General features: G+C 39.3%; 1 protein-coding gene across 6 annotated transcripts in view; it reads right to left on the bottom strand.

Moving 5' to 3' along the window:
* IQANK1 (IQ motif and ankyrin repeat containing 1) overlaps positions 1 to 14,573 on the bottom strand; it is a 49,713-nt gene that overhangs the window by 20,340 nt on the left and 14,800 nt on the right. For 5 of the 6 annotated variants that reach the window (XM_074261869.1, XM_074261880.1, XM_074261908.1 and 2 more), the window contains 4 exons: positions 9,737 to 9,870; positions 9,397 to 9,561; positions 8,664 to 8,855; positions 8,371 to 8,496 (listed from right to left, as the gene is read on the bottom strand). In XM_074261869.1, coding sequence (XP_074117970.1) covers positions 8,371 to 8,496; positions 8,664 to 8,855; positions 9,397 to 9,561; positions 9,737 to 9,870 — 617 coding nt within the window. Of the gene's footprint in view, positions 1 to 8,370; positions 8,497 to 8,663; positions 8,856 to 9,374; positions 9,562 to 9,736; positions 9,871 to 14,573 lie in introns of all 6 variants that reach the window. The other variant, XM_074261897.1, reaches the window with a different exon arrangement.

The following is a 14,573-nucleotide window of genomic DNA, read 5'->3' as shown; positions in this document are numbered from 1 at the left end:
TTTATTGAAGTGGGTTGCCCTTTCCCTCGACAACTCATTGTACATATAAGGACCTGAGGTAAAGAGAGGTTAATTGACTTGCCCAGAGTCATACAGCTAATAAGTTCTGAAGCAGAATCTGAACTCACAAAGATGAGTCTTCCTGATTCCACTAAGATAGCCTAGTAGCTAGAGTCTTTTCCTTTTCTTGGCTCATAATTTCACTTATTAAGAGAAACCAAAAGGGAATGAATTATGATTACCCAAAACTTGAAAGAATAATGGTGAATTTAGTCAACTCTTCTGCTGTTTGTTTTTTGCTAAAGAGAATCTGGGAACTGGACATCATTTAAGGAGGTGTGGGAAAGTTGCATTTTTGATATTTGATTACTGGCTGGGAGAGTATTCTCAGTCTATCAAGCAACAGATTGTTAGGGAGATCAAAGAGTATTGTAAATTTTAATTATAACCTCTATTTTCAGCAGTGAAAGCAATGTCCTTTCTAGCTTTGCAGAACTGTGCCTTCTGCCCTAGACTAAACCCTTATGAGCTATTCTCATTATCTTCAAGAAAAGTGTTTTCTCTCTATCATCCAAGGTCAGAGAAGTAGTAACCTCAAAAGATAATACTTTGAGCCAGTATCTATGTAATAAAGATAGAAATGATCAGGGAAAATAATTTCTACCAATTCCCTCTAACAATGAGAAAAGTGACATCTGCTCAATGTCATCAATACCATGAAGGCGGTCTTGCACAATGTCCAAATGGAAAGATTTCCTTGAAATAGTATGATTAATCCATAGTGCTAATGTCTTGGTTAAGTTATAAAAAGGTAGCTAGATGATGTAATCATGGGTTGAACCTGTAGTCAAGAAGGCCTGAATTCAAATCCTGCCTCACACACTTAATAGTTGTGTGATAGACAGCTAGGTGACACAGCAAATACTCCTGAATAGGCTTGGAGTCAGGAAACCACAGTTCAAATCTAGTCTCAGACACTTATTAGCTGTGTAACCCTAGGCAAGTCACTGTTTTCTTCAGTTTCCTCATCTGTAAAATGAGCTAAAAAAGGAAATGACAAAACATTGTAGTATCTTTGTCAAGAAATCGTGAATAGGGTCACAAAGAGTCAGATATGATTGTACAACAAAAACCTCCCTTAGCTTCAGCTTTCTTGTCTATAAAACAGGGATAAATAATAATAACCATTTCCCAAGATTGCTGTAAGTATCCAATGAAATAACATATGTAAAGAATTTTTAAAATATGAGAGCACTATATGAATACAGTTATTATTATAAATATTAGGGATCAATGTAAAAGAGAACTATGGAGCCTGAACGTAAATCAACATACGTTATGTTGATTTTTTTCTTTTGTTTTTTTCCTCTCTCATAGTTTTTCTCTTTTGTTCTGATTTTTCTCTCAACATGATTTGTTATGGGCCAGAACTTGAAATAAGGTGCTGATGCTTATGTACTTAGTTCACACTTTTAAAGGAGTTCACACATTAGCTCACACATTCACACCCTTAGAGAGCATATTATAAGCTTCAAGTAGGATGGACTTTGGGAGATTCACAAGTCAGGAAGACCCCCAAGCCTACTCTTGGAGGTGGAGTCAGATTCATTCCACAGCTTTGTGCCGGCTGGAGACATTTGGAGGATGAGACGCTGAAGCTGGCTGGAGGCTGAAGGATAAACTTTTGGATTCAGAGACATTTGGAGGGAGCTCTTGGAACCAAGGAGAGAGATAGGCCTCTATTAAAGCTAAGGACCCCAGGAAAACAGACAAGACTTTGAAAGAGACAATAAAGGATTTGGACTTTAACAGCTGGCTGCATTTGGGGTTATTACACTGAGCTGAAACAAAGGCTGTTCCCAGAAGCCCTCCAAGGAACCTGCTCACAGAGAACATTACATTTTAGCGAAGAGAACATTACAATGATTCATGAAGAAATGGGTATTTAAAAAAATTAACATACATATATAACTAGAAAAAAAGAAAACAATAAAAAAGGGAAAAAAGAATCAATGTGTAGCAATGTCCTTTGCCTCATAGTCTTAATATTCTTTTATTTCCTGAACCAAGAACCTAATTAAAATAGTGTCCTGAATCTCAAAGAAGAACCATGATTAGATCAATGGAAGAAATAGACTTTTCGTTATTATTAACCAAATTGAAAAAATGAAATCAAAAGAGGAGCCAATCCTTTTGTTTATTTCTGACAAAACTATAATCTTTAGGTTTCTGGGAAATGCAAAGATATGTGTGCTAACATTAATATTGTCATTGCTACATTAGGTAAATAATTCAACTGAAACAACTTGAAAATAACATACTTCTGTATTTACATTAATAAAGAATTTTCCTTCTTTTAGAAATTACTTCATCTTTTCTTTCCTTATAACAATAAAATGTAAATTATAAGTTGTCTGGGACAGATGAATCTCTAGGCAGATATTTTTTTCCAAGCTAGACACCTAAGTGGTGAATAGAACACTAAAGAAGACCAAAGTTTTCCTCCAAATACTTACCAATTTGGTGACCATACCAAGTCACTTCACCTTCTGACTGCCTTAAATTTTCTCATTTGTAAAATAAGGATAATAATAGCAATTACCTCCCAATAGTGTTGTGGGGATCAAATGAGATAATACTTGTAAAGCACTTTGCAAACCTTTAAGTGCTATATAAATCTAGTTATAATTATGCAAGCAAAATGCTCGCACATTAATAAAGACATTTCACTGAAAGACATAAAACACAAGATATGGTGTTTTTTCTTACACAAAATACTTCACTTTATAAATGATATCACACTAAATGTATCATGCCCCAGAATGCTATATAGCCATTCCAAAGAGATCCATTGGCATTTAAAAGAAATTGGTCCAATAATCTAGTAGATTAGAGTAGTAGATAAGAGATTTTGTATTTCCTAGATTATAACAGCAACCTACTAGATTATTAATTTGTCATGTGTCCTGAATAAACCCTGATCTAAAACTATCCTGGGAACTGAGGTGTTACAGTGGATAGAGCACTGTGCTTGGAATCAGGAAGACTCATCTTCATGAGTTCAAATCTGGTCTAGCTATATGAACCTGGGCAAAAAAATTAATTTGATGGCCTCATTTTCTTCATCTGTAAAATGAGTTGGAGAAGGAAATGGCAAAAAAAAAAAAAAAAAAAATTGCCCAGACAATTCCAAATAAGGTTATAAAGAGTCAGAAGTGACTGAACAACAACAAAAGATTGGCTTGGGCTGCATTTGCATATAGCTTTCAATGACCACAAGTTTTTCCTTGAAACAAAAATTCATTTCAATACCACTATATTCCCAGTTTTTAGATTATATATGTTAAATTTCCTGATAGTACTCTAAATATGAAATTTTTATCCAAATGACCAGTGAGCCATATGACATGAATTACATCAATATTTAAATTCTCAATATAAATAAACCTAAAACATATAGGAAATTGTAGAGAAACTGAACTCATAGGAACAGGTTCTCCTTGGAGAAGCAAATAAAAGAACTAATAGAACTTTTTTATCATATGGCTGAAGCAATAAGAAACATCATTTCATAGAATACTTTGGTATCTCATATTGTTACTTGTCTGAATAGTTATAATTTCAATTCAATTCAGAAAGTTTTTAATGATCCTAATTAATGTCCCTGCTTCCAGGCCCCACCTTGTTCAATCCTATTTTTCTTTTCTCTAAAATAAAAAAGTATTCATGCTTGTTTAGGAGAAGCCCTGATCCATCTGATGGGTCCTTCAATTAGCTTCATGAGATTATTGAGTGTGGATTTTCTTTTCTTTTCTGTTTCATTTCTTTTCTTTCTTTCTTTTTTCTTCCTTCCTTCCTTCCTTCCTTTCTTTTTTTTTCTTTCCTTTCTCTCTCTCTCTCTCTCTCTCACTATTTCTCTCTCTCTCTCTCCCTCCCTCCCTCCCTCCCTCCCTCCCTCCCTCCCTCCCTCTCTCTCTCTCTCTCTCTCTCTCTCTCTCTCTCTCTCTCTCTCTCTCTCTCTCTCTCTCTCTCTCTCTCTCTCTCTCTCTCTCTCTCTCTCTTTTTTGCTGAGGCAATTGGGATTAAGTGACTCACCCAGGTCACACAGCTAGGAAAATGTTAAATGTCTGAAGTCAAATTTGAACTCAGGTCTTCTTGACTTCAGGGCTGGTGCTCTTCACTGCACCACCTAGCTGCCCCTGTAGACTTTTTTTTGAAGGGGAATGACTTATGAAAGTAGACCAGTACTATAATCCTTTGCTGAGAGGATAAAGAATTGCTCTGATTATTGAGAATCAGGAAAAACAGACTCTGGTTAAAGTAAGTGCCCCCATTCTGATCTACAACACCAAGTTGTGAAAATGCTCATCCCTTTGAGCTATTTTTGTTTTTATGTGATTTCCCCCCCCCGCCTTGTATTTGTAGACCAGAGTGCATCAAGTAAGAATAGATGTTGACTCTCACCCTTTAAAGTAGCAGAAATGGATGGCTTGCAAAGAAAGCACATGGCAACCAGACTGGCTTGCCTGGGTGAGCCTGAGATGGACATTCCTGGACCTCCAATTTCTGGGTGCTTTCTACTCTTCTGTTCTTTTTCTGAGCACAGGATATTTCCAGTCTTAAGGGTTATGGGTTACCTCATGGGTAATATTGAATTTAAGTTCTGAAGTTGGAGAGCTTATGGATTTGAGGCCTAGAACTATCTACCCAAAGGAAGATTTCCTTAAGACACCATTTATCAGAGGAAGAAGAGATCATTCTGTGGCAGAATACCAAAATCAGGACATGGAATTGGAGATCTGGACCCTGCCAATCATTTATGAGATTGTAACGAGTCATTTAATATGTCTAAGGTGACAGGAAAATATTTATTCAGCAGTTTCTTTTTTTCTGGTTATTGGAGAGGGTGGTGTTTCTAAAACAGGCTAATGAGCTAATTTGAATCTTTTATATTTCTACATTTGTTCATGGATTCCTGTATATTCTTTGCTTTTGTGCATTTTCATCAGTGAGTAGAATAAAGGCTGTTCCATATGCCATTTCCTGTGGGTTTTTTTTTTTTTTTTTGGTACATTTAGTGCCTGTGAAGGAATTGGCAACATGTTATTCTATATATGATAAGATCATACTGAAACTTGGTTATAGAGATTTTCATAAAATTTTATTCTGGGGTAGTAGCATAAGAAATCAAAGAGCTGGTGATACTTTTGGAGTGATGCCCTCAGAGATGCATTTGGCCTGTATGAGGCCAGAATCCTTAGGAAAGCTGGCCACAGATGACGTTTCATTTCTATCATTTCTTAATCCTAATTTCAGAAGAAGTTCACTTTGTTGAAAAGAATCACAGAATTTTAAGAATTGGAATGAATCTCAGTGGCCATCTAGTACAAATCATAAAGAATCCTGAACTACAATATTCCTGCCAAATACTCATCCAAGCTCTTCTGGATGAACTTGAGTGAATAGAAACTCAACACCTTATGAGGAAACCCATTCTAACTACAAAGAGGGAACCTCTAATTGTTCAGAAGTTTTTCCCAAAAATCAAGCCTAAATCACTTATTGTTCCTGTTTCTCTTTTCTGAAGCAAAATAGAACAAGTCTAATCTCTCTTCCACATTCAAGCATTTCAGATATTTGTGCAAGAATATCTGGAAAGGGGTTGGTTGGCCACAAAAGCCTCTGTAGCTCTTCCCAATGTGAGAAGAGGAAAAAAACAAAAAACAAAACAAGATCAGCCCATGAGCAGGGAGGCTGGTGTGGAGGGTTTGCACACAGAACAATGGCCAGAATATGAGAATTCCAAGGAAAACAAGGAGAAGTATTAGTTGTCCTATAATATCTCTGTGTCATAGTAACACTAGATGTGGCTAGTGTCTACCACATCTGTAATTCCCTTCTTTAAAACCATGAGATATGATCATGTATGAACAAATTGTGTGACTGCATATCAGGTTCTTATCTGAGAGAAACAAGGTGGCAGGGTGGGCCCTATCCTGTCCAGTTTTACTTCCTTTTGTGTTTTTCTTAAATCTATTTTATCAAAATACATTAGTTGGATTGAACATTATTTCTCATAAATATTTTCAGTCAACCCCACTTGCATGTTACCAGGTGTCCTTTGTGGCATAAAGATGAAAAAATCAGAATCATGAATGAGAAAAGGATACTTCTTAGTTAAGGGCTGTGCTCTAATTGTCCTCTCTCTGGGGGCATAAGTAGGAGCCATTCCATAACTTCCCTTCTAAGTGCAGAATTGCTCTGAATTTGGGCTCTATATTAAAAATCTACCTTATACACGTGGGTCAAAGTTATGTTATGGAAGTTTATCTGGGATTAACATTTTCCCCCTCTTTTTTTTATCCCCACATCCATACTGCCCAAGACTTTCATAATAGCAATATTTCCAGTGTTTATTTTTCATCTTGACTTTTAAAATAAATTTTATTATTATTTTATAATCATTGTTATGTTTTATTACTTGAGTTGGAATCTGAATTAAGCCCAATAATATCTAATTTCATATATCAATTGCTCTGAATGGAAATGTTAATGTACAGAAGGATTAATCAATATTTGGCATAGATACTGCATATGAGGGACAGAGACTAAAGATGTTATAAAAGTTTTGAAGAACAATATGAGTTAGGAGACAGCAGAATAATTTACTTAGGAAAGAGGGTGGGACAGACTCATGTGAACATAAAAAAATTACCAGAAAAAAATGGGGAAATAGGTACACTAATGTATTGCTGGCAGAATTGTGAAATGATTTAATCATTCTGGAAAACAATATGGAACTATGATCCCCAAGTTATTAAAGTGTACATACCCACTGATTACTAAATACTAATATTTATGCCAAAAAGATTAAAAAAAAAGGGAAAAAGGCCTCATGTACAAAAATAGCAGCTCTTTTTGCAGTGTCAAAGAATTGGAAGCTGAGGGGATACTCTTCAATAGGGAAATAGTTGAACCTGTTATGTGATGAGACAGTATTGTGCTGTAAGAAATGATAAAGAAGGGGCAGCTAGGTGGCGCAGTGGATAGAGCACCAGCCTTGAATTCAGGAGGACCTGAGTTCAAATTTGATCTCAGACACTTAACACTTCCTAGCTGTGTGACCCTGGACAAGTCACTTAACCCCAGCCTCAGGGGAAAAAAAAAAGAAATGATGAAGATGACAGAGAAATTTGGGAAGATGTGTATGAACTGATATAAAATGAAATGAATAGAAGCAGGACAATTTATACAGTATCAAGGTTATTGAAGAGACACACAACTTTGAAAAATTTACAAACTCTTATTAATACAATAAACAATTAAAATTCTGGAGGTTTTGTGATGAAATATGCTACCTACTTCCCAATAAAGGGGTTAAGGCTCAGAATGCAAAATGGGCCTTTTTTGGGGGAGAAGAGACAAAATGATCAATGTAGGAGTTTGTTGTTTACTATTAGGAAGGAAACCCTTTGAAATAAGCAAATATCTTTTTCTCCCCTCTCCCTCCTGTGTTTGGCAACTAGGTAGTAACATAGTAGAAAGAATGCTAAGCATGAACTCAGGAAGACCTGAGTTCAAATGCAGCTTCAGATACATAATAACTGTATAACCAGGACAAGTCACTTATTCTGTGTGCCTCAGTCTCCTCAATTATATTCTTCTTATTTCATAGGGTTGTTATAAGGACTAAATGTGATAATATTCATAAAGTGTTTAGTATAGCGTCTAGCACATAGCAGGTAGTTAATAGCTGCCCATTTCCTTCCCCTACTTGCTTAGGCACTTAGCATAGTGCCTGGCACATAGTGCTTAATAGATGCTGGTTTCTTTTCTTCCTTATTTATACTAGTTTGTAAAATGGGGATTTAGGACTTTTTTTTTTTCTTTCAGTGGGGAGAGTAGGGTTTTTATGACAGAAGGGTGGGTGGAAGAGAAGGCAGACTTTTATTGAACGAGAAAAAAAGTAATTTAGAGACAGCATGGAGCTGCTGAGACAGATACTAAGAAGAATTAAATGAAGACAGGTCTTCTCCAGGAGAAGAAATTTCATTATGGGCTTAGAAAGAAGGCCTGAGCCCAAGAATCTAGAAGGGAAGCCTGGATTCATGGCTGACCTAGGCAGCATTCGTTTATACAATGACTCGGGAGCCACTGAGCTTCCTAACAACAACACACAAGGTCAGGACCCTTCCTAGGAAGATGAAGGTATGGAGGCTTGCTCCAAGATGGTGGGGAGGGGAGGGAGGCATAAAGGGGGGGCACTATGAACCTATAACTAGGAAAGACTGGGAATCAGGTCTAGGATTCTGAAGGGAGGGAAGACATCTCGGTGAAGAGGAGGAGGGGCAGCACAGGGGTCATTCATACCTGCTCTGGAGTATTTCCATCATCTGCATAGATCCGTGGGTCTGATCCATGCTGCAGAAGCATCTCCACTGCGGCCAAGTGGCCACCAAAGGCAGCTCTGTACAGAGGGGTGCGACCAAAGGCTCCCTGCGTGGGCAAAGACTCTATGAGCAGCCCCTCGGCTTGCCCTCCCCCTTCGGCCTCACTTTCCCCTCCCTCCCGGGTCTCTGTGCCCACGACCCAGCACCAGCACTCCCAGCACGAAGGCTGGCCCACTGCTCCCTGTCTCGAATTCTCTCCCTCTTTCTCTGCACCTTGCAGTTGGGGTGGGCGCCGTTCTCTATGAGGAACTTGATAGCTGCAGGGTGGCCTCCCCCTGAAGACTCAGACAGCGGTGTGTTCCCGTTGGCGTCTGTGCACTCCACCATGGCCATGTGGCTCTTCAGCCTCACCGCCTTCCCTCGCTCATCATGGCCCACGCCGTCCTGGCTCAGCACGTCCCCTACCTCCACAAAGACCCACAACAGGCTCAGTGACACAGGGGAGTGACAGGGAAGATGTGTCCAGGGGCCACAGGGAACACGAGGCTATGTGACTCAACCTGGAGACATGTGACAGGAGACCTTGAGCCTCAGCCACAGGCTTGGGGATTAGCGGGCCCCAGGGGACGATACAGGCACACAGAGAGAGGGTCTGGGTACAGACTGCATGTAGTGCCAGTGGGGTCAGCCTACAGGAGAACTCTTCCAGTGTTCGGGCTTGGTAGGAAGCACTCTGGCATCTTCTACCTGTTCTTGTAGTGAAACCTTGAGTCCCTTAGGAGTATATGTGTGTGATGGGGGGAGGGGTTTGAGACTCTGGCCTGAGACTAGGTGGCCACCCTTGGGCAGCTTTGGGAAGCCTTCTGGGCCTTGGGAAGCGGGGAGACACACAACATAGGACCTACCTTCCTCAGCCCTGTTCTGAGACCTGTATGACTTCCTTCTGAACCCGAGCTGACTCATGGATGAGTCTCTCACACTCACACTTGGAATACCCCATGCTGACCTCCTTCAGTACAGCCTTCATTTCTTCTATATCTCCCTCAAATGCAGCTTCCAGCATCCGCTTCCGCCGCTTCTGCTCCTCCTGCCGCTTCCGCCGTTGCTCTTCCTCCTTCTCCCTTTCCTTTCGAGCCTGCTCCTGCTCCCGCTTCACCATAGCCAGGAAGGCCTGAGAGCCAAAGGGTGATGCCAGCCCCCAAAGACAACTCCAGGAGAGAGGTGGAGGACAAAGTGCAGGGGGCTGACCGCTGCTCATGCACTGTTTCCCTCCTCCTTCCCCCCCCAAAGGTCCCTGGGGATCACACCATCGGACCAGCCATGCTCCCACTTCTGCAGAGCCTTACCTCCTTTTGTAGCTTGTCCATCAAGGCTGCGTATTCTTCCTTCTCTTTTATTCGCCGGGTTCTTTCCTTCCGTGCTAGATGCTTCCTGTAGGCACACTGAATGGTGATTGCTGCTTGATCTTCCTGAGAAAGCTCTGCCAGGGAGATGAGGCAGAAATGAGAACGTTGAGGATGTGTGTACTCTCTTTTTCTATCTTTCTTCATCTCTGTCTCTGTCTGTTTTTCTGTATATGTCTCTGTCTCTCTCCATACTAATTTCTCCCTGAGCTTCAGGACATTTCAAAACTAGGTCTCCCAAACTCATCATGTCTGAATTGAACTAACTCTTCCCTCAAAACCTCCTCTCTTTCAAACTAACCTGTTTCCATTGAAGGCACCACTATCTTTCCAGTCACCCAATTTTATAACCTTGGCATTATCTTAGATCCCTCACTTTCATTCATTTTATATATCTATTCAGTGGCCAAATCTTGCCATCTTTCATATTCAACCTCTTCTTTCTACTCACATACCTACCATCTTAGTTCAAAAGCTGATCACCCATTACCCAGATTATCACAAAAACCTCCCAATTAGTCTTCTTTTAGAAATACTTTTCTTCAAGTACAATCCACATGTGATTCCTCTACCTAATCAACTGCCTATCGTTTTTAGCTTCCTATCATTTTTAAACTGTCCTATATGACTTGATCCCAACCTATGCAGCCACATTGGACACTTCTCTGCTCCCTACATGCTGTTATCCACTTAAAGTGGCCTTCTTCACACACAATCCAGCTTCTAGTTCCAGGCCTTTGCACTAATCACCTCCCATGTCTGAGATGCTTTCCTTTTTCTTAACTTGGCCCCAGAGAGTCCTTCCCTTTCTTTAGGACTCAGTTTAAACACCATCTTCTAGATGAAGCCTTTGCTGATCCCAGTTGCTAATTCTTCTCTTCCAAACTATCTTGTATTTTTCTATTTTGTAGTATATAATAGTATTTGTTTACATTGTATATATACTGTATACATGTACAGATAAAGTTATTTATTCATGAATAAAGTTAATTATGTCATTAGATCATGATTTTCTGGTGAGTTAGTACTGCTCTGTTCTTTGTACTTTCATTCTCCTCCCTGTCCTGCTCCGGGCTTTCTGGATTTCAATTATTCAGCCTCTAGTTAGCCATGCTGACTCAGCCTGAAACTTCTCTCAGTGCCTGAGGTCACCTAGATTTGGAACAGCCTGCCATTCCTACCTATTGTCTGCTCAGTTTGACATGTCCTTCCCAACTAGGTGGTACAGGGGAAAGAGAAGTAGGCCTGGAGTCAGGAAGACCTGATTTCAAATACTACCTCAGACATATACTACCTGTGTGACCTTCACCCCAGTCTGCCTTAGTTTCCTCAACTGTAAAGTGAAAATCATAAGAGCTCTATCTCCCAGAGTTGGTGTTTTGTGTACTCAGTCTTTTCCCCTAATCAGGAAGAAACTCAAATGGCTATTTATTATCAGATATAATCAATTCCCAGACTATCCCGTGTATAGAGTGATTGTGAGGAAAAACTCTTATAGTCCATCCTCCAACCTCTGACTAGTTTAAAACAATCTTTTGAGATATTGATTAGCATATCTCTAAATAAGTCTGGAGCCTGGTCTGACAGGTATTACACCTGGCTCTTCTTTGATTCCCCCTTTGTATTCCCTGTCATTTCTTTCTTCTTTGATCCCTTCCTCTGAGTTCCTGCCTTTATTTCCCTGGTTTCCCTGAGAAACCCCAAGTTTATCTTTTCCCTATAAAAGATCTACTTATGATGAAGATCTTTGCTAAATCTTCTTCAGGACTGAGCCTACTATGAGTACTCACTCTCCTTCCCCCTTCCTCTAGCTAACTCTGGTTTCTCTGCTAAACTTCTCTATCGATCTAACTTGCCATTTAATGGCTTACTCCCACCTCATGGAGTATTTTCTTTCTCCTGTTTACTTGTGAGTTCCCCTTGGGAACTTGTTTTTTCCTTGCTAACTCTTTGCTCTCCCAACTTTATTTTATATTTGCCACTCCTGAAACGTATTCTACCTCTTATTTTATTTGTAAACTCTTCTCCTAAATAAACCTTCCTTTTGGCAAAGAAAATGGCCATTGTGAATTTTTCACATGTTTATCCTGAAGTAGGTATTGCTACCCCAATCTCATCAGTATGACTATCAAATAAATTAATATTTGTACAGTGCTTAGTACAGTTTCTGGGCACATAATAAATGACTGTTTTCTTTCTTATTTCAGAAAGGCTCCCTCCTTCTCACATTGGTGAGTTCCTCCTGGAGCCTCTCTTTCCTGGAAGATCCCAGGCCAGTCTGTCAGCCTTCATTCTCGTCCCAGCCCTCTTCCTGACTGTATATCTTATATAAGAGGCATAGTCAGCCAATAAGTTAACTGGTATTAAGTACTCACTAGGTGCCAGGCACTGTGCTAAATGTATTATCTCAATTTTAGAAGAGATTTAGGAGGTTTAAGAAAGACTTTTGGAGAAGATGGGATTTTAGCTGAGATTTGAAGGAAATCAGGGAAGCTAGGGGGTATAAAGAAGAGAGAGAAATTCAGGACAGTCAGTGAAAGTCCTTGGAGTCAGGACACAGGCTATCACATGCAAGGAACAGTAATAAGGTCTGGGTAACTAGATTGCAGAGTAAATGGAGAGGAATAAGGTGTAGAAGATTGGAAGGTAGGAAAGGTTACAAAGGGCTACAAACAGAAGGTTTTATATTTGATTCTCGAAGTAATAAAGAACCATAAGAATTTACTGAATAGGGAAGTGATAGGGTCAGACTTGCATTTAAGAAAATTTGATAACTAAGTATGTTGTATTTCTGGAGTCAGGAAGACCTGAGTTCAAATATGACTTCAGATACTTACTAGCTATGTTATCCTGGGCAAATAACTTAATCTGTTTGCTTCAGTTTCCTTATCTGTTAAATGGGATAATAATAGTACTTGCCCTGGGGTTGTTATGAGGGTCAAATCAGCTGCAGAGTACTCAGCACATAGTAAGTACTATATAAATGTCAGTTATTATGTATTGGAGTGAGGAACGATGTGAAGCAGGGAGACCAAAAGCCAGCCATTGCAACAATCCAGTCATGAGATTAGGAAGCCTTACTCAGGCAAATTGAGACCTAGGAAAATCCTCAATTTAAAAAGCCTGGGTCACCCACTGCCTCTGGGCCATCCTGAAGACTTGCTGACTCTGGAGGAGAGAGTGAGGCTGATGACTTTGTGCAGCTCTGCCTCACTCAAATCCACTTAATGGACAAGTGGAGATGTCACATTCATGGCTTCGATGGTGGTCCTCTTCAAGAATGAAGGATTGAACAACAATATGAGGGTCTACCAGGGTGGTGGCAGTGTATCAGAGGAGGGAAGGGGACACAGAGAAGATCTAAGAAGACCTTGACAACTGACTGTATCTTGGGAGGTGGATGAGGAAGGAAATCAAGATGATACCTTGGAAAATGAGTCTGGGAAACTGGGAAGTCAGTGGTATCCTTCAAAGTGATAGAGAAATTAAGAAATGGTGAAGGGTTGGGGGAACACCAATGAGTTCAGCTTTGGACATGTAGAGTTCAAGATGTCTAAGAGGTAGTTGGAGATGAGAAACAAGAGAGAGAGAAGGTAGAGCTGGCCAAGAAGATCTGAGAGTTGTCTGCACAGAGGCGACAGTTGGAACCATGGGAACTAAGTAGACCTTCAGGTGAAATAGTACAGAAAGAAAAGAGAAGAAAGCCCAAGAGAGAGCAAATGCAGTGCTGTTAATATCAAGTCTCTGAAAGCTGCCCACCTCCTTTCTGTTTCACTATTGCCAGCTCTATGTTGGCTCAAGTTGGCTCAATCTTCTTCCAAGTTAGAATCAATTGTTCTTTCTCAGAGAAGTACTGTAATCTGTTGACATTAATTCTTCTGGTAGTCTTTTGATACAGACTTTATACACACACATACATACACACACACACACACGCACAACTATATAATCGCTCTCTCTCTCTGTATATATATATATATATATATATATATATATATATATATATATACTATAGCTATTTTATTTTGTGTGTGTGTATATGTATGTGTATGAAACCATACTATATATACTTCTATGTATTATTATTTATATTATATGCATAATATAAATAATATATATTATTATTATATTATTAAGGTAGATGGCATCTTCCTTCAGAAGTCCTTTGTAGTTGATTTGAATATAATAAAAATAACTTACAATTGTTTTTCAGACAATATTGCTATTTACTATGTACAATTTTTTTTGGTTCTGTTCACTCTTCATCATTTCATTTTAGAAAAACATAAAATAATTTTTAAAAATGCAATAAATAGACTAGTTTTTCCATTTAAAGTGTTTGGAAACATCCTTAGGCTTAATTGGCCAAAGGGGATAGGTTTTAAATCACTGATACAGCTTCCTGGTGGCAATTGCACAAGGAATAAAGATTTCCTCCCTTAGGCTTTAAACCAGCAAGGTCAATACAGAGGCAAGGAAGGTGCAACCAAATGAATTGATGTCATATCCTTGCTTCATAGAATTTACCTGCTTTGGCTAACTAAGCTAGGTAAACTTCCTTTTGTAAATTGGTAGGAGATCTATAAATGTCTCATATTATTCCAATTCTGAAAATGAAACAAGTTTCAGCCTGATATCTACAACATATGTTAAATATTTTTATAGAATTATTGGTAAAGGATATGGAAACTAAATACTCTTGGTGGCCACATGGTAATCAGGACAGATGTGAACTAGAAAGATGAAGTGATTCCAACCCATAGAAGTTTGCAGTAGCTAG

This window comes from Sminthopsis crassicaudata, chromosome 1 (genome assembly GCF_048593235.1).
Source record: "Sminthopsis crassicaudata isolate SCR6 chromosome 1, ASM4859323v1, whole genome shotgun sequence".
Lineage (NCBI taxonomy): Eukaryota > Metazoa > Chordata > Mammalia > Dasyuromorphia > Dasyuridae > Sminthopsis > Sminthopsis crassicaudata.
This window is presented reverse-complemented; position numbering and strand designations above follow the sequence as displayed.